This window comes from Triticum urartu, chromosome 7A (genome assembly GCF_056163025.1).
Source record: "Triticum urartu cultivar PI428250 chromosome 7A, HENAU_Tu73, whole genome shotgun sequence".
NCBI classification, from domain to species: domain Eukaryota; kingdom Viridiplantae; phylum Streptophyta; class Magnoliopsida; order Poales; family Poaceae; genus Triticum; species Triticum urartu.
In genome coordinates, this window is record NC_141879.1 from 463925044 (window position 1) to 463946015 (window position 20972).

General features: G+C 43.4%; 1 protein-coding gene across 1 annotated transcript; it reads right to left on the reverse strand.

The window, feature by feature from the left end:
* Nucleotides 1-1469: 1469 nt before the first annotated feature.
* LOC147959963 (uncharacterized) lies at nucleotides 1470-11493 on the reverse strand. Its single transcript, XM_087533064.1, has 3 exons — nucleotides 11348-11493; nucleotides 10633-11187; nucleotides 1470-1809 (listed from the first exon to the last, which is right to left on the reverse strand). Exons 1-3 carry the CDS (start codon nucleotides 11491-11493, stop codon nucleotides 1470-1472), a joined length of 1041 nt encoding a protein of 346 aa, XP_087389190.1.
* Nucleotides 11494-20972: the final 9479 nt, after the last annotated feature.

Here is a 20972-nt window from a genome sequence, read left to right on the forward strand (position 1 = left end):
GCGTCCTACACCATCAACCCCACGTCCCGCCTCCGGAGGCCTCATTATCTACAAATCTTAAGATTGTATTTTGGGGGCCTCATAATCTACAAATCTGAAGATCTGTAGATGGGTGTTGTAGATCATGAACTCCATAACCAATTTCTTTGATGATGTCGTGCAGGTTGGAGTCCAGACAATGAAAAGATTGATCCATGCATGGTTGTTTCAATCCAGATGTTGATAATTCGTCGAGTTTTTATTTATCTGGTATTTTTTCATGGCAGAGGCAACTCTGAATACTATTATGGGGTCATGGGGATTATGGGAGTCAAGGGCCTCATGATCTAAAAATATGAAGATTGATCTTCAGGTGTGTATGCATGGATATAATTAGGTTTTGTTTGAGTGTACTCTCTCTCTCTCATGCATGCTCTGCTCTGTTGTGATTCCATTTAACCCACAAATTCATGCTAGGGAAATGGCAATAAGAGTTTGGTGATCACTCAGTCACGGGTGCTAAAATTATAAGATATATTACTTATTAAATTGACATGCATATCCATGTTTTTGTTTCTATATCATTTTAGTTAATTTTCGAGATGAGACTGTCATAATTTTATCTTTTTGAGAATCATATATCATCCTTATTTAAATAATAGACATTGGGATGCAAAGGCCATTAGACGAAGCTGTTGGACACACACGACGGCCAACCCTATCTCTCAGCAATGAGTGCGCTAGCATGTGCGTCTCTTTATTGAAAGATTTTCTCTTGCAAAGAAAGGGGCTATTTTCTAGGCCTTGCTAGCTATCGTAATCTCCTAAGTCTTCCCATGATGGCACAATGAACCACCATGGAGGGTATTTGTTTACGGTTCCAAATGCCATCGATGATGACTTTGATGCTCACATAAAATCACAAACATGGCTCATTGGGACCTCCTCCACTATACCTTTGTTGTCTTACTTGCCCAACGTGGCATCTATATTCGCCTTCGCTCAACCAACAGGAGAAGGGGTCCAGGATAAGACTATCATAAGTGAATTTTCATCAACGGATACCAAAAGAAAATTTTAAGGGCCCCTGAGTTTTAGTTTCGCCCCGGCCCTGGCCACCAGAGTGGTCTGGGGCCCCGTGCTGCATGGGGCAGGCTCGTGGTGCGCCAACTCCTGGCCAATCCCAGCCGGCCTTAACTCCTGCGCACCAGCCACCACTTGCCTCGGATCCTCCACCTGATCCTGGTTGCCGCTGCTGTCGGCCAGTCCTACCACGATTGACGCCAACGGTGGTCTGGTGGCCAGCTCGCGCACCGGAGAAGCTTATCCCCCACTTGAAAACTTCCCCGTCTCCGTCTTTGGCTGAACCAAATGATGCTGGCCAACGGTCTCCACCTCCGGTCTAGTCAAGCGGTCAAAAGCGGAAGGCCTACACTCAATATTGTTCCACACATTGCAGACAGTGCTGGCCGGGGTGATGTCAGGCATCGTTAGCATGCTTGGGATCCACCAATCCTCACCAGCCGAGGTGAGGCTGGCGACTGCTGAAGCGCCGCCGCCGAAGCCGCAGCCGGCGACGCCACCACCCCCCCGGTGCCGGGGAGGGCCCTGTTATCCCTGACCCTAAAACTCCAGTCAAGACACGTGGTGGTAATCCGGCCACCGCCGCCGCCACCACTGCCATCGTCTGAATCCGGTATCCCACTCTGGCCGCTGCTCGAAGACGACGCACCCAGGAACCATGGCTCCTCCACCGCAGAATAGTCCGTGACCTCGTCGAGGTGGATGAGAATCTTATATGGAAGCATCGTCGGCTCCATCAGCGGCGAAAGCTGTTGGGGAATGTAGTAATTTCAAAAAAAATCCTACGCACACGCAAGATCATGGTGATGCATAGCAACGAGAGGGGAGAGTGTTGTCCACGTACCCTCGTAGACCGAAAGCGGAAGCGTTATGACAACGCGGTTGATGTAGTCGTACGTCTTCACAACCCGACCGATCAAGCACCAAAACTACGGCACCTCCGAGTTCTAGCACACGTTCAGCTCGATGACGATCCCCGGACTCCGATCCAGCAAAGTGTCGGGGAAGAGTTCCGTCAGCACGACAGCGTGGTGACGATCTTGATGTTCTACCGTCCCAGGGCTTCGCCTAAGCACCGCTAAAATATTATTGAGGATTATGGTGGAGGGGGGCACCGCACACGGCTAAGAGAACGATCACGAAGATCAACTTGTGTGTCTAGAGGTGCCCCCTGCCCCCGTATATAAAGGAGCAAGGGGGGAGGCCGGCCGGCCCTTGGGGCGCGCCAAGGAGGGGGGGGGGTCCTCCTCCTAGTAGGAGTAGGACTCCCCTTTCCTAGTCCAACTAGGAAGAGAGAAGGGGGAAGGAAAGAGAGGGAGAGGGAGAGGGAAAGAGGGGCCGCGCCCCCCTCCCCTAGTCCAATTCGGACTCCTCATGGGAGGGGGCGCGCCACCTCCTGGGCTGCTGCCCTCTCTCTCCCCTCAGGCCCACTAAGGCCCAATACTTCCCCGGGGGGTTCGGTAACCCTTCCGGCACTCCGGTTTTCTCCGAAATCACCCGAAACACTTCCGGTGTCCGAATATAGCCGTCCAATATATCGATCTTTATGTCTCGACCATTTCGAGACTCCTCGTCATGTCCGTGATCATATCCGGGACTCCGAACAACCTTCGGTACATCAAGATATATAAACTCATAATGAAACTGTCATCGTAACGTTAAGCGTGCGGACCCTATGGGTTCGAGAACAATGTAGACATGACTGAGACACGTCTCCGGTCAATAACCAATAGCGGAACCTGGATGCTCATATTGGCTCCTACATATTCTACGAAGATCTTTATCGGTCAGACCGCATAACAACATACGTTGTTCCCTTTGTCATCGGTATGTTACTTGCCCGAGATTCGATCGTCGGTATCTCAATACCTAGTTCAATCTCGCTACCGGCAAGTCTCTTTACTCGTTCCGTAATACATCATCTCGCAACTAACTCATTAGTTGCATTGCTTGCAAGGCTTAAGTGATGTGCATTACCGAGAGGGCCCAGAGATACCTCTCCGACAATCGGAGTGACAAATCCTAATCTCGAAATACGCCAACCCAACATGTACCTTTGGAGACACCTATAGAGCACCTTTATAATCACCCAGTTACGTTGTGACGTTTGGTAGCACACAAAGTGTTCCTCCGGCAAACGGGAGTTGCATAATCTCATAGTCATAGGAACATGTATAAGTCATGAAGAAAGCAATAGCAACATACTAAACGATCGGGTGCTAAGCTAATGGAATGGGTCATGTCAATCACATCATTCTCCTAATGATGTGATCCCGTTAATCAAATGACAACACATGTCTATGGTTAGGAAACATAACCATCTTCGATTAACGAGCTAGTCAAGTAGAGGCATACTAGTGACGTTTAGTTTGTCTATGTATTCACACAAGTATTATGTCTGGTTAATACAATTCTAGCATGAATAATAAACATTTATCATGATATAAGGAAATAAATAATAACTTTATTATTGCCTCTAGGGCATATTTCCTTCAATCTCCCACTTGCACTAGAGTCAATAATCTAGATTACACAGTAATGATTCTAACACCCATGGAGCCTTGGTGCTGATCATGTTTTGCTCGTGGAAGAGGCTTAGTCAACGGGTCTGCTACATTCAGATCCGTATGTATCTTGCAAATCTCTATGTCTCCCACCTGGACTAGATCCCGGATGGAATTGAAGCGTCTCTTGATGTGCTTGGTTCTCTTGTGAAATCTGGATTCCTTTGCCAAGGCAATTGCACCAGTATTGTCACAAAAGATTTTCATTGGCCCCGATGCACTAGGTATGACACCTAGATCGGATATGAACTCCGTCATCCAGACTCCTTCGTTTGCTGCTTCCGAAGCAGCTATGTACTCCGCTTCACATGTAGATCCTGCCACGACGCTTTGTTTAGAACTGCACCAACTGACAGCTCCACCGTTTAATGTAAATACGTATCCGGTTTGCGATTTAGACTCGTCCGGATCAGTGTCAAAGCTTGCATCAACGTAACCATTTACGATGAGCTCTTTGTCACCTCCATATACGAGAAACATATCCTTAGTCCTTTTCAGGTATTTCAGGATGTTCTTGACCGCTGTCCAGTGATTCACTCCTGGATTACTTTGGTACCTCCCTGCTAGACTTATAGCAAGACACACATCAGGTCTGGTACACAACATTGCATACATGATAGAGCCTATGGCTGAAGCATAGGGAACATCTTTCATTTTCTCTCTATCTTCTGCAGTGGTCGGGCATTGAGTCTTACTCAACTTCACACCTTGTAACATAGGCAAGAATCCTTTCTTTGCTTGATCCATTTTGAACTTCTTCAAAACTTTGTCAAGGTATGTGCTTTGTGAAAGTCCAATTAAGCGTCTTGATCTATCTCTATAGATCTTAATGCCCAATATGTAAGCAGCTTCACCGAGGTCTTTCATTGAAAAACTCTTATTCAAGTATCCCTTTATGCTATCCAGAAATTCTATATCATTTCCGATTAGCAATATGTCATCCACATATAATATCAGAAATGCTATAGAGCTCCCACTCACTTTCTTGTAAATACAGGCTTCTCCAAAAGTCTGTACAAAACCAAATGCTTTGATCACACTATCAAAGCGTTTATTCCAACTCCGAGAGGCTTGCACCAGTCCATAAATGGATCACTGGAGTTTGCACACTTTGTTAGCTCCCTTTGGATCGACAAAACCTTCCGGCTGCATCATATACAACTCTTCTTCCAGAAATCCATCCAGGAATGCAGTTTTGACATCCATCTGCCAAATTTCATAATCATAAAATGCGGCAATTGCTAACATGATTCGGACAGACTTAAGCATCGCTACGGGTGAGAAGGCCTCATCGTAGTCAATCCCTTGAACTTGTCGAAAACCTTTTGCGACAAGTCGAGCTTTGTAGACAGTAACATTACCGTCAGTGTCAGTCTTCTTCCTGAAGATCCATTTATTCTCAATTGCTTGCCGATCATTGGGCAAGCCAACCAAACTCCACACTTTGTTCTCATACATGGATCCCATCTCAGATTTCATGGCTTCAAGCCATTTTGTGGAATCTGGGCTCACCATCGCTTCTTCATAGTTCGTAGGTTCATCATGATCTAGTAGCATGACTTCCAGAACAGGATTACCGTACCACTCTGGTGCGGATCTTACTCTGGTTGATCTACGAGGTTCAGTAGTAACTTGTTCTGAAGTTTCATGATCATCATCATTAGCTTCCTCACTAATTTGTGCAGGTGTCACAGAAACCGGTTTCTGTGATATACTACTTTCCAATAAGGGAGCAGGTATAGTTACCTCATCAAGTTCTACTTTCCTCCCTATACTACTTTCCAATAAGGGAGCAGGTATAGTTACCTCATCAAGTTCTACTTTCCTCCCACTCACTTCTTTCGAGAGAAACTCCTTCTCTAGAAAGGATCCATTCTTAGCAACAAATGTCTTGCCTTCGGATATGTGATAGAAGGTGTACCCAACTGTCTCCTTTGGGTATCCTATGAAGACACATTTCTCCGATTTGGGTTCGAGCTTATCAGGTTGAAGTTTTTTCACATAAGCATCGCAGCCCCAAACTTTTAGAAACGACAACTTTGGTTTCTTGCCAAACCATAGTTCATAAGGCGTCGTCTCAACGGATTTTGATGGTGACCTATTTAACGTGAATGCGGCCGTCTCTAAAGCATAACCCCAAAACGATAGCGGTAAATCTGTAAGAGACATCATAGATCGCACCATATCAAGTAAAGTACGATTACGACGTTCGGACACACCATTACGCTGTGGTGTTCCGGGTGGCGTGAGTTGCGAAACTATTCCACATTGTTTCAAATGTAGACCAAACTCGTAACTCAAATATTCTCCTCCATGATCTGATCGTAGAAACTTTATTTTCTTGTTACGATGATTTTCAACTTCACTCTGAAATTCTTTGAACTTTTCAAATGTTTCAGACTTATGTTTCATTAAGGATATATACCCATATCTGCTTAAATCATCTGTGAAGGTGAGAAAATAACGATATCCGCCACGAGCTTCAACATTCATTGGACCACATACATCTGTATGTATGATTTCCAACAAATCTGTTGCTCTCTCCATAGTACCGGAGAACGGTGTTTTAGTCATATTGCCCATGAGGCACGGTTCGCAAGTACCAAGTGATTCATAATCAAGTGGTTCCAAAAGTCCATTAGTATGGAGTTTCTTCATGCGCTTTACACGATATGACCTAAACGGCAGTGCCACAAATAAGTCGTGCTATCATTATCAACTCTGCATCTTTTGGCTTCAACATTATGAATATGTGTATCACTACTATCAAGATTCATCAAAAATAGACCACTCTTCAAGGGTGCATGACCATAAAAGATATTACTCATATAAATAGAACAACCATTATTCTCTGATTTAAATGAATAACCGTCTCGCATCAAACAAGATCCAGATATAATGTTCATGCTTAACGCTGGCACCAAATAACAATTATTTAGGTCTAATACTAATCCCGATGGTAGATGTAGAGGTAGCGTGCCGACCGCGATCACATCGACTTTGGAACCATTTCCCACACGCATCGTCACCTCGTCCTTCGCCAGTGTTCGCTTAATCCGTAGTCCTTGTTTCGAGTTGCAAATATTAGCAACAGAAGCAGTATCAAATACCCAGGTGCTACTGCGAGCTCTAGTAAGGTACACATCAATAACATGTATATCACATATACCTTTGTTCACCTTGCCATCCTTCTTATCCGCCAAATACTTGGGGCAGTTCCGCTTCCAGTGACCAGTCTGCTTGCAGTAGAAGCACTCAGTTTCAGGCTTAGGTCCAGACTTGGGTTTCTTCTCCTGAGCAGCAACTTGCTTGCTGTTCTTCTTGAAGTTCCCCTTCTTCTTCCCCTTGCCCTTTTTCGTGAAACTAGTGGTCTTGTTGACCATCAACACTTGATGATCCTTCTTGATTTCTACCTCCGCAGCTTTTAGCATTGCGAAGAGCTCGGGAATTGTTTTATCCATCCCTTGCATATTATAGTTCATCACGAAGCTCTTGTAGCTAGGTGGAGGTGATTGGAGAATTCTGTCAATGACGCAATCATCCGGAAGATTAACTCCCAGTTGAATCAAGTGATTAGTATACCCAGACATTTTGAGTATATGCTCACTGACAGAACTGTTCTCCTCCATCTTGCAGCTATAGAACTTATTGGAGACTCCATATCTCTCAATCTGGGCATTTGCTTGAAATATTAACTTCAACTCCTGGAACATCTCATATGCTCCATGACGTTCAAAACGTCGTTGAAGTCCCGGTTCTAAGCCGTAAAGCATGGCACATTGAACTATCGAGTAGTCATCAGCTTTGCTCTGCCAGACGTTCTTAACGTCGTCAGTTGCATCAGCAGCAGGCCTGGCACCCAGCGGTGCTTCCAGGACGTAATTCTTCTGTGCAGCAATGAGGATAATCCTCAAGTTACGGACCCAGTCCGTGTAATTGCTACCATCATCTTTCAACTTTGCTTTCTCAAGGAACGTATTAAAATTCAACGGAACAACAGCACGAGCCATCTATCTACAATCAAACATACATGAGCAAGATACTATCAGGTACTAAGTTCATGATAAATTTAGGTTCAATTAATCATATTACTTAAAGAACTCCCACTTAGATAGACATCCCTCTAATCCTCTAAGTGATTACGTGATCCAAGTCAACTAAACCATGTCCGATCATCACGTGAGATGGAGTAGTTTCATTGGTGAACATCACTATGTTGATCATATCTACTATATGATTCACGCTCGACCTTTCGATCTCCGTGTTCTGAGGCCATATCTGCATATGCTAGGCTCGTCAAGTTTAACCTGAGTATTCTGCGTGTGCAAAAACTGGCTTGCACCCATTGTAGATGGACATAGAGCTTATCACACCCGATCATCACGTGGTGTCTGGGCACGACAAACTTTGGCAACGGTGCATACTCAGGGAGAACACTTTTATCTTGAAATTTAGTGAGAGAACATCTTATAATGCTACCGTCAATCAAAGCAAGATAAGATGCATAAAAGATAAACATCACATGCAATCAATATAAGTGATATGATATGGCCATCATCATCTTGTGCTTGTGATCTCCATCTCCGAAGCATCATCATGATCACCATCGTCACCGGCGGACACCTTGATCTCCATCGTAGCATCGTTGTCGTCTCGCCAAACTTATGCTTCTACGACTATCACTACCTCTTAGTGATAAAGTAAAGCACTACAAGGAGATTGCATTGCATACAATAAAGCGACAACCATATGGCTCCTGCCAGTTGCCGACAACTCGGTTACAAAACATGATCATCTCATACAATAAAATTTAGCATCATGTCTTGATCATATCACATCACAACATGCCCTACAAAAACAAGTTAGACGTCCTCTACTTTGTTGGTTGCAAGTTTTACGTGGCTGCTACGGGCTTAAGCAAGAACCAATCTTACCTATGCATCAAAACCACAACGATAGTTTGTCAAGTTGGTGCCGTTTTAACCTTCGTAAGGACCGGGCGTAGCCACACTCGGTTCAACTAAAGTTGGAGAAACTGACACCCGCCAGCCACCTGTGTGCAAAGCACGTCGGTAGAACCAGTCTCGCGTAAGCGTACGCGTAATGTCGGTCCGGGCCACTTCATCCAACAATACCGCTGAACCAAAGTATGACATGCTGGTAAGTAGTATGACTTATATCGCCCACAACTCACTTGTGTTCTACTCGTGCATATAACATCAACACATAAAACCTAGGCTCGGATGCCACTGTTGGGGAACGTAGTAATTTCAAAAAAATTCCTACGCACACGCAAGATCATGGTGATGCATAGCAACGAGAGGGGAGAGTGTTGTCCACGTACCCTCGTAGACCGAAAGCGGAAGCGTTATGACAACGTGGTTGATGTAGTCGTACGTCTTCACGGCCCGACCGATCAAGCACCGAAACTACGGCACCTCCGAGTTCTAGCACACGTTCAGCTCGATGACGATCCCCGGACTCCGATCCAGCAAAGTGTCGGGGAAGAGTTCCGTCAGCACGACGGCGTGGTGACGATCTTGATGTTCTACCGTCGCAGGGCTTCGCCTAAGCACCGCTACAATATTATTGAGGATTATGGTGGAGGGGGGCACCGCACACGGCTAAGAGAACGATCACGAAGATCAACTTGTGTGTCTAGAGGTGCCCCCCTGCCCCCGTATATAAAGGAGCAAGGGGGGAGGCCGGCCGGCCCTTGGGGTGCGCCAAGGAGGGGGGAGTCCTCCTCCTAGTAGGAGTAGGACTCCCCTTTCCTAGTCCAACTAGGAAGAGAGAAGGGGGAAGGAAAGAGAGGGAGAGGGAGAGGGAGAGGGAAAGAGGGGCCGCGCCCCCCTCCCCTAGTCCAATTCGGACTCCTCATGGGAGGGGGCGCGCCACCTCCTGGGCTGCTGCCCTCTCTCTCCCCTCAGGCCCACTAAGGCCCAATACTTCCCCGGGGGGTTCCGGTAACCCTTCCGGCACTCCAGTTTTCTCTGAAATCACCCGAAACACTTCCGGTGTCCGAATATAGCCGTCCAATATATCGATCTTTATGTGTCGACCATTTCGAGGCTCCTCGTCATGTCCGTGATCACATCCGGGACTCCGAACAACCTTCGATACATCAAAATATATAAACTCATAATGAAACTGTCATCGTAACGTTAAGCGTGCGGACCCTACGGGTTCGAGAACAATGTAGACATGACCGAGACACGTCTCCGGTCAATAACCAATAGCGGAACCTGGATGCTCATATTGGCTCCTACATATTCTATGAAGATCTTTATCGGTCAGATCGCATAACAACATACGTTGTTCCCTTTGTCATCGATATGTTACTTGCCCGAGATTCGATCATCGGTATCTCAATACCTAGTTCAATCTCGTTACCAGCAAGTCTCTTTACTCGTTCCGTAATACATCATCTCACAACTAACTCATTAGTTGCATTGCTTGCAAGGCTTAAGTGATGTGCATTACCGAGAGGGCCTAGAGATACCTCTTCGACAATCGGAGTGACAAATCCTAATCTCGAAATACGCCAACCCAACATGTACCTTTGGAGACACCTGTAGAGCACCTTTATAATCACCCAGTTACGTTGTGACGTTTGGTAGCACACAAAGTGTTCCTCTCGCAAATGGGAGTTGCATAATCTCATAGTCACAGGAACATGTATAAGTCATGAAGAAAGCAATAGCAACATACTAAACGATCGGGTGCTAAGCTAATGGAATGGGTCATGTCAATCACATCATTCTCCTAATGATGTGATCTCGTTAATCAAATGACCAACACATGTCTATGGTTAGGAAACATAACCATCTTCGATTAACGAGCTAGTCAAGTAGAGGCATACTAGTGACGTTTAGTTTGTCTATGTATTCACACAAGTATTATGTTTCCGGTTAATACAATTCTAGCATGAATAATAAACATTTATCATGATATAAGGAAATAAATAATAACTTTATTATTGCCTCTAGGGCATATTTCCTTCAAACGCATCTCGGGCTCCGGCACAGCCAGCCACCTCAACGACGGGATCTCCTCCGGCTGGGCCGTCCATGCCGTCAGCCTGAACGCTGATAGATCAGCACGAGAGCTTGTCTCCGGTCCCAGGGTGTCCACCAGACAGGAGGAGCTAAGAAAGCTCTCGACCACCCCGTGCTCCCAAGCATGCGGCGGGATGCCCTCAAGGACGAGCTGCACCTTGAACTGGAAAGCCACGTGCACTGCCTGCGCTTGGCGGTTCCATGGCCGGAAGAACAACCTAACTCCATTGTGCAGAACCTCCGGCAGCTCACTCAATCTGTTCCTGTCCTCCGGCCTATCAAATACGATGAGAAAATCCTTCGGCCTGTAGCGGTGTATTGAGACTCTGTCCGCCTCGATCCCGACTCGGCAACCCAGCGCCTCGATGATGAAACCCGGACTCAGGTCCCGACGAGCTGCCGCGGCGTAGACCACCATCGCAAGCTGCAACCTGCGCTCCAAGTCCTCCATGGCCTGGGTGACAGGTTTATATGCTAGATATATTAGCATGTTTTTGATTAATCTAACCCACAAGTAAACAGTAAACTGACATTCAGAGTATGCAACTCATATATGGATACCTAAATATGTGAGCATGTATATAGCATAGAACCGAAACATCTATCAACAGAGTATATATGACTAGCACATAAACGAGCAACTAGGGGATGAACAAGTCATACCCTTCGGTAGGCCATGCAAGGGTCGCGGCAGTAGTAGTAGCAACCTCAGTTTTGTCTGTGGCCTTCTTGGCGGTGGTGACGGACATGGCGTTGGTGCACGGGAAGTAGTCGAAGTAGAGAAGGAGATGGATCGGGAGCAGTCGCATGGAGACCCTTCCCAAAAACCTTATCGCTCTTCTCCAAGTGCAGGATCTCGAATGACGGGGTTTTGGAGGCCTACTCTCTCGTCCGACCGTGCACGTGATCGACGGGGCAGGAACGTTTGAAGTAGCACATAGCTTGGAACAGTAAATGACGGATAAGGTTGCATAAGGACGCAGTGAGTGTGTTGGTTGTACTGGCCAACGCCTCCGATATATATGTCGTCGGGTAGGGAGTTGTGAGCTTGGATTTAGGCCCATGACTAAGTCTGCGATAGTCCATGGTCCAACATCTCGAAAAATGTCAATTCCCCTTTTAACCACTCCTGAGTGACAAAAATAAAGCGAGAGTATAGATCTAAACTCGGCTCATTCACGAAACAGATGTGTGAGCGGGCGGCGGAGGAGGAGGAGCGCGTGTGTACCACTCCTCTTCTCAAGCTCCCGATGTCGTATAGTAGAGGAACCCTTATAAAGGATCTCAACTTGTGAGGTGGTACTGAACTTCTCACCACCCGCCATACACCTTTCTTGGGAGGTAAAGCCAATTTTATTGATCGAAAACCACAACTAGTGGGATACCATACGTGTCATGTGGTTGGCCAAATCAAACATAACGACCCAGGGCTAAAGTAAGAGAAATTTTAGCTAAGCTCTATACATCAACATTGATCACACGACCCTCAAAAGTAAAGATACAATTAAAAGAAGTTACTTTGGTTTTGATCTCACTGATGAGTGCTCCTGTTCTGCCTTGGTTGACTTGTTTGATGTCACCCACAACTTGCTTTGAATCACATGCAATAACAAAGTTATGTAGGTGAAGATTTGCTGCTAGCGATAGAGCCTCTCGGCATGCCATTCCCTCCAACGCCACTGGATCACAAGCTACAACAATGATTAAAGATGAACTACCAAGATAATTACCATTATGGTCTCTGCACACTGATGTCTACTACACAACCTTCTTCTTGTAGACGTTGTTGGGCCTCCAAGTGCAGAGGTTTGTAGGACAGTAGCAAATTTCCCTCAAGTGGATGACCTAAGGTTTATCAATCTATGGGAGGCGTAGGATGAAGATGGTCTCTCTCAAACAACACTGCAACTAAATAGCAAAGAGTCTCTTGTGTCCCCAACACACCCAATACAATGGTAAATTGTATAGGTGCACTAATTCGGCGAAGAGATGGTGATACAAGTGCAATATGGATGGTAGATATAAGTTTTTGTAATCTGAAATTAAAAAAAAGCAAGGTAACAAGTGGTAAAAGTGAGCGTAAATGGTATTGCAATGCTAGGAAACAAGGCCTAGGGTTCATACTTTAAGTAGTGCAAGTTCTCTCGACAATAATAACATAATTGGATCATATAACTATCCCTCAACATGCAACAAAGAGTCACTCCAAAGTCACTAATAGCGGAGAACAAACGAAGAGATTATTGTAGGGTACGAAACCATCTCAAAGTTATTCTTTGCGATCAATCTATTCAAGAGTCCGTACTAGAATAACACCTGAAGACACAGATCAACCAAAACCCTAATGCCACCTAGATACTCCAATGTCACCTCAAGTATCTGTGGGTATGATTATACGGTATGCAACACACAATCTCAGATTCATCTATTCAACCAACACAAAGAACTTCAAAGAGTGCCCCAAAGTTTCTACCGGAGAGTCAAGACGAAAACGTGTGCCAACCCTTATGCATAAGTTCACGAGGTCACGGAACTCGCAAATTGATCACCAAAACATACATCAAGTGGATCACGTGATATCCCATTGTCACCATAGGTAAGCACATGCAAGACATACATCAAGTGTTCTCAAATCCTTAAAGACTCAATCTGATAAGATAACTTCAAAGGGAAAACTCAATCCATTACAAGAGAGTAGAGGGAGAGAAATATCATGAGATCCAACTATAATAGAAAAGCTCGCGATACATCAAGATCGTTCCGAATCAAGAACACGAGAGAGAGAGAGAGATCAAACACATAGCTACTGGTACATACCCTCAGCCCCGAGGGTGAACTACTCCCTCCTCGTCATGGAGAGCGTCGGGATGATGAAGATGGCCACCGGAGAGGGATTCTCCCCTCCGGCAGGGTGCCGGAATGGGTCTAGATTGGTTTTCGGTGGCTACAGAGGCTTGTGGCGGCGGAACTCCTGATCTAGGTTTCTTTCTGGAAGTTTGGGTATATATAAAAGGTTTTGGCGTTGGGAACAAGCCAGGGGGTCCCCGAGGCAGCCACGAGGTAGGGGGGCGCGCCCAGGGGGTAGGGCGCGCCCCCACCCTCGTGGTGGCCTCGGGACTCTTCTGGCCCATCTCCGGTACTCCGTGGGCTTCTTCTGGTCCAAAAATGATCTCCGTGAAATTTCAGGTCAATTGGACTCCGTTTGGTTTTCCTTTTCTGCGATACTCAAAAAGAAGGAAAAAACATAAACTGGCACTGGGCTCTAGGTTAATAGGTTAGTCCCAAAAATCATATAAAATAGCATATAAATGCATATAAAAAATCCAAGGTTGATAATATAATAGCATGGAACAATAAAAAATTATAGATACGTTGGAGACGTATCAAGCATCCCTAAGCTAAATTCCTGCTCGTCCTCGAGTAGGTAAATGATAAAAACAAAATTTTTGATGTGGAATGCTACCTAACATATTTATCCATGTAATTCTCTTTATTGTGGCAAGAATATTCAGATCCGAAAGATTCAAGACAAAAGTTTAATATTGACATAAAAATAATAATACTTCAAGCATACTAACAAAGCAATTATGTCTTCTCAAAATAACATGGCCAAAGAAAGCTATCCCTACAAAATCATATAGTCTGGCTATTCTCTATCTTCATCACACAAAATATTTAAATCATGCACAACCCCGATGACAAGCCAAGCAATTGTTTCATACTTTTGATGTTCTCAAACTTTTTCAATCTTCACGCAATACATGAGCGTGAGCCATGGACATAGCACTATAGGTGGAATAGAATGGTGGTTATGGAGAAGACAAAAAGGAGAAGACATCTCACATCAACTAGGCGTATCAACGGGCTATGGAGATGCCCATCAATAGATATCAATGTGAGTGAGTAGGGATTGCCTTGCAACGGATGCACTAGAGCTATAAGTGTATGAAAGCTCAAAAAGAAACTAAGTGGGTGTGCATCCAAATCGCTTGCTCACGAGGACCTAGGGCATTCTGAGGAAGCCCATCATTGGAATATACAAGCCAAGTTCTATAATGAAAGATTCTCACTAGTATATGAAAGTGACAACATAGGAGACTCTCTATCATGAAGATCATGGTGCTACTATGAAGCACAAGTGTGGTAAAAGGATAGTAGCATTGCCCCTTCTCTCTTTTTCTCTCATTTTTTGTTTTTTTGGGCCTTCTTTTTTTATGGCCTATTTTTTTATATTTTTCTTATTTTTCATCCGGAGTCTCATCCCGACTTGTGGGGGAATCATAGTTTCCATCATCCTTTCCTCACATGGGACAATGCTCTAATAATGATAACCATCACACTTTTATTTACATACAACTTAAGAATTACAACTCGATACTTAGAACAAAACATGACTCTATGTGAATGCCTCCAGCGGTGTACCGGGATGTGCAATGAATCAATAGTGACATGTATGAAATAATTATGAATGGTGGCTTTGCCACAAATACGATGTCAACCGCATGATCATGCAAAGCAATATGACAATGATGGAGCGTGTCATAATAAATGGAATGGTGGAAAGTTGCATGGCAATATATCTCGGAATGGCTATGGAAATGCCATAATAGGTAGGTATGGTGGTTGTTTTGAGGAAAGTATATGGTGGGTGTATGATACCGGCGAAAGGTGCACGGTATTAGAGAGGCTAGCAATGGTGAAAGGGTGAGAGTGCGTATAATCCATGGACTCAAGATTAGTCATAAAGAACCCACATACTTATTGCAAAGTTATTGAAACAAAGTACTATGCGCATGCTCATAGTGGGATAGATTGGTAGGAAAAGGCCATAGCTCGTCCCCGACCGCCACTCATAAGGAAGACAATCAAAAAATAAATCATGCTCCGACTTCATCACATAACGGTTCACCATACGTGCATGCTAGGGGAATCATAAACTTTAACACAATTATCTCTCAAATTCACAACTACTCTACTATCATGACTCTAATATCACCATCTTCTTATCTCAAAACAATCATCAAGTATCAAACTTCTCATAGTATTCAATGCACTTTATATGAAAGTTTTTATTATACCCATCTTGGATGCCTATCATATTAGGACTAGTTTCATAACCAAAGCAAATTAACATGCTATTCTAAAAGACTCTAAAAATAATATAAGTGAAGCATGATAGTTCATCTATTTCTTCAGAATAAAACCACCGCCGTGCTCTAAAAAGATATAAGTGAAGCACTAGAGCAAATGACAAACTACTCCAAAAGATATAAGTGAAGATCAATGAGTAGTTGAATAATTATGTAACTATGTGAAGACTCTCTAACATTTAAGAATTTAAGATCTTGGTATTTTATTCAAACAGCAAGCAAAACAAAATAAAATAAAATGACGCTCCAAGCAAAACACATATCATGTGGTGAATAAAAATATAGCGTCAAGTAAAGTTACCGATGAACGAAGACGAAAGAGGGGATGCCATCCGGGGCATCCCCAAGCTTAGGTTCTTGGTTGTCCTTAATATTACATTGGGGTGCCTTGGGCATCCCCAAGCTTAGGCTCTTGACAGTCCTTATTCCATAGTCCATCGAATCTTTACCCAAAACTTGAAAACTTCACAACACAAAACTCAACAGAAAACTTGTAAGCTCCGTTAGTATAAGAAAATAAATCACCACTTTTGGTACTGTTGTGAAGTCTTTATTTATATTGGTGTAATATCTACTGTATTCCAACTTCTCTATGGTTCATACCCTCCGATACTACTCATAGATTCACCAAAATAAGCAAACAACATACGAAAAACAGAATCTGTCAAAAACAGAACAGTCTGTAGACATCTGTATCAAACGTATACTTATGTAACCCCAAAAATTCTGAAATAAATTGGTGGACGTGAGCAATTTATATATTAATCATCTGCAAAAATAATAAACCTAAACGCACCCCTCAGTAAAAAATGGCAGCTAATCTCGTGAGCGCAAAAGTTTCTGTTCTTTACAGCAACATCGCAAAGACTTCACCCAAGTCTTCACAAAGGTTCTACTTGGCACAAACACTAATTAAAACATAAAACCACATCTAAACAGAGGCTAGATGAATTATTTATTACTAAACAGGAGAAAAAAGCAAATAACAAAAATAAAATTGGGTTGCCTCCCAACAAGCGCTTACGTTTAACGCCCCTAGCTAGGCATGATGATTTCAATGATGCTCACATAAAAGATAAGAATTGAAACATAAAGAGAGCATCATGAAGAATATAACTAGCACATTTAAGCCTCACCCACTTCCTATGCATAGGGATTTTGTGAGCAAACAACTTATGGGAACAAGAATCAACTTGCATAGGAAGGTAAAACAAGCATAACTTCAAGGTTTTAAGCACATAGAGAGGAAACTTGGTATTCTTGCAATTCCTACAAGCATATATTCCTCCGTCATAATAATTTTCAGTAGCAGCATGAATGAATTCAACAATATAACCATCACATAAAGCATTCTTTTCATGATCTACAAACATAGAACTTTTATTACTCTCCACATAAGCACAATTCTTCTTATTCGGAATAGTGGGAGTATCATAAGAAACTCGAATACTATAAATTGTTTCCACATTAAAAGTGTAAAGGTCAGAAGAAGGGTAATAATAATCATGACAAGTTTTATAAATATAATCATCACTACTTTCTATAGCATAAGTGTCATCACAATAATCATCATAAATAGGAGGCATGCTATCATCATAATAAATTTGTTCATCAAAACTTGGGAGACTAAAAATATCATCTTCAGTAAACATAGCACCCCCAAGCTTGGGCCTTTTCATATCATAAGCATAATCACTCTCATCATTAAAAGTATGGATAGCACCAATAGTATAACAATTATCATCATCACAATGAGTAATAGGAGCAACATCATTTGGGAGGGATACCTTTTTAGCTTTGCTTCTCCGTCTTTTCTTTCTCTTCTTCACATCATGTGTGGGTTTAACCCTCTTTTTGGAGCTCCTTATTAATGAGATTGGTTGAATAGAAGGCTCCTCCTCGTTACCTGATTCATCATAAGAAATAATAGGAGGATATTGGGAAATATCTTCCCTTTCATTAGTATTCTCTTCATCTTCTAATTGTTTTCTTGACTTTATGTAATTGGCAATATAAGGATTTTCAATGCAATTCACCGCACAATACATATAAATTTCCTCTAGATCAAAATCAAGAACTTTATCAAGGGCAAATTCTGGAATATACTTAGTTATACGTTTCATTTCTTCATAACCCAGAAGCAAACTAAGTTCATTATGATGTGCAAGGGAAATCAAGTCATCACAATTTTTGGGCACGATTCGATCATGAAATAATTTGCATTGGATATTTAAATGACCACATTCATTGCAAAGTTCACAAGGATGGCTAAGAAAATTTATATTTTCAGCACAAACATCTAGCCTTTCTTGCAACCATTTAGTTTCTAAATACTTATGCCTCTTGCAAAATCTATCTTCCCTATTTGGTGTGTACTTGCAAACCCTATGCACTCCACAAAATTGACATGCTTATAAGAGACATTTTCATCATGACTAGTGAAATCATAATTAGTACTATGGATATTCAAAGAGTTCGTACTAACAACATTGTAATCATGCTCATCATTCAAAGATTTGGTGCCAAACATTTTAATGCATTCTTCTTCTAGCATTTTGGGACAATTATCGAAATCCTTATTTTCATGAAAGATATTAAAAAGATGAAGCATATGAGGTACCCTCAATCCCATTTGTTTCTAATTTTCCTTTATAGACTAAATTAGTGATAAAACAATAAACTAAAAGATACGATTGCAAGATCTAAAGATATACCTTCAAGCGCTAACCTCCCCGGCAACGGTGCTAGAAAAGAGCTTGATGTCTACTACACAACCTTCTTCTTGTAGACATTGTTGGGCCTCCAAGTGTAGAGGTTTGTAGGACAGTAGCAAATTTCCCTCAAGTGGATGACCTAAGGTTTATCAATCCGTGGGAGGCGTAGGATGAAGATGGTCTCTCTCAAACAACCCTGCAACCAAATAGCAAAGAGTCTCTTGTGTCCCCAACACACCCAATACAATGGTAAATTGTATAGGTGCACTAGTTCGGCGAAGAGATGGTGATACAAGTGCAATATGGATGGTAGATATAAGTTTTTGTAATCTGAAATTAAAAAAACAGCAAGGTAACAAGTGGTAAAAGTGAGCGTAAACGGTATTGCAATGCTAGGAAACAAGGCCTAGGGTTCATACTTTCACTAGTGCAAGTTCTCTCAACAATAATAACATAATTGGATCATATAACTATCCCTCAACATGCAACAGAGAGTCACTCCAAAGTCACTAATAGCGGAGAACAAACGAAGAGATTATTGTAGGGTACGAAACCACCTCAAAGTTATTCTTTGCGATCAATCTATTCAAGAGTCCGTACTAGAATAACACCTGAAGACACAGATCAACCAAAACCCTAATGCCACCTAGATACTCCAATGTCACCTCAAGTATCTGTGGGTATGATTATACGGTATGCAACACACAATCTCAGATTCATCTATTCCACCAACACAAAGAACTTCAAAGAGTGCCCCAAAGTTTCTACCGGAGAGTCAAGATGAAAATGTGCGCCAACCCCTATGCATAAGTTCACGAGGTCACGGAACTCACAAGTTGATCACCAAAACATACATCAAGTGGATCGCGTGATATCCCATTGTCACCACAGATAAGCACATGCAAGACATACATCAAGTGTTTTCAAATCCTTAAAGACTCAATCCGATAAGATAACTTTAAAGGGAAAACTCAATCCATTACAAGAGAGTAGACAGGGACAAACATCATGCGATCCAACTATAATAGCAAAGCTCGCGATACATCAAGATCATTCCGAATCAAGAACACGAGAGAGAGAGAGAGATCAAACACATAGCTACTGGTACACACTCTCAGCTCCAAGGGTGAACTACTCCCTCCTCGTCATGGAGAGCACCGGGAAGATGAAGATGGCCACCGGAGAGGGATTCCCCCCTCCGGCAGGGTGCCAGAACAGGTCTAGATTGGTTTTCGGTGGCTACAGAGGCTTGCGGCGGCGGAACTCCCGATCTAGGTTTCTTTTTGGAAGTTTATGTATATATAAGAGGTTTTGGTGTCGGGAACAAGTCAGGGGGGTCCCCGAGGTGGCCACGAGGTAGGGGGGGGGGCGCCCCCACCCTCGTGGTGGTCTCGGGACTCTTCTGGCCCATCTCCGGTACTCCGTGGGCTTCTTTTGGTCCAAAAATGATCTCCGTGAAATTTCAGGTCAATTGGACTCCGTTTGGTTTTCCTTTTCTGCGATACTCAAAAACAAGGAAAAACAGAAACTGGCACTGGGCTCTAGGTTAATAGGTTAGTCCCAAAAATCATATAAAATAGTATATAAATGCATATAAAACATCCAAGGTTGATAATATAATATCATGGAACAATCAAAAATTATAGATACGTTGGAGACGTATCACACACTGCCGATGCCGATCCCCCTGCATGGCCTTATCGCTGCATCAATGTGGATTTTAGCATAATCTAGTGTGGCCACCTTTGGTTTTGCGACTCCCGAGCTCATCGAGGCTATAGTCGCTGCTACTACTCTCGGCTTCTTCTCTTGTAGCATCTGGAGCTCGGCTATGAGTCCGTTTAAGAAAGCATGCAACACCGCTAGTGTTTGAAAGATTCCTGCATGGATAGCCTTTTGTCATGGCGATCAAATGGCCCAGAGTGTGACCACCATCTTCACAAACTGCTCATGTGATAATGACTCGAGAAGTCAGAAGAGCCATTGTTTCGCATTAGGTTCCATCGTAGAGACAAAATTTTGCCCAAGTTCCTCATCGATAGGGGCCCATGAACACCTCAAAGTCGTACATTCCAGCAGGGATTTCCTCCATGAGTCTAGCGCACCGCAAAGGACACATGATGTCGAAGATGACATGTGTCTATGGGCCTCCAAAGAAACATTATGATCTTTCCTGGTACCTGGGTTTTCCAAAGATTTTTCCACACCTCTTCTGCTCTGTTCCCTCTGGAAGAGCCTGCCAAACCCTCAAGCCAAGCCTCTCTTCTTTGCCTAGTTTCTACTAGCATTCTATAGGCAGACTTGATGGTGAACAACCCAATCTTTTCGTAGTTGCTGCTCCAGAAATCTGAAACATTCATGGTGCAAAGTGGAATGCCCATTTATAATTCAACCAGCCATACACCTACACGGGCCTTAGAGATT

Coding starts and splice junctions, on each gene's coding strand:
- LOC147959963 (XM_087533064.1), bottom strand. CDS start 11,493: ATGCGACTGCTCCCGATCCATCTCCTTCTCTACTTCGACTACTTCCCG. Junction 11,188..11,347: donor CTTGCATGGCCTACCGAAGG/GTATGACTTGTT, acceptor CTTGTGGGTTAG/ATTAATCAAAAACATGCTAA. Junction 1,810..10,632: donor GTGCCGGAGCCCGAGATGCG/TTTGAAGGAAAT, acceptor TCCCCAACAGCT/TTCGCCGCTGATGGAGCCGA.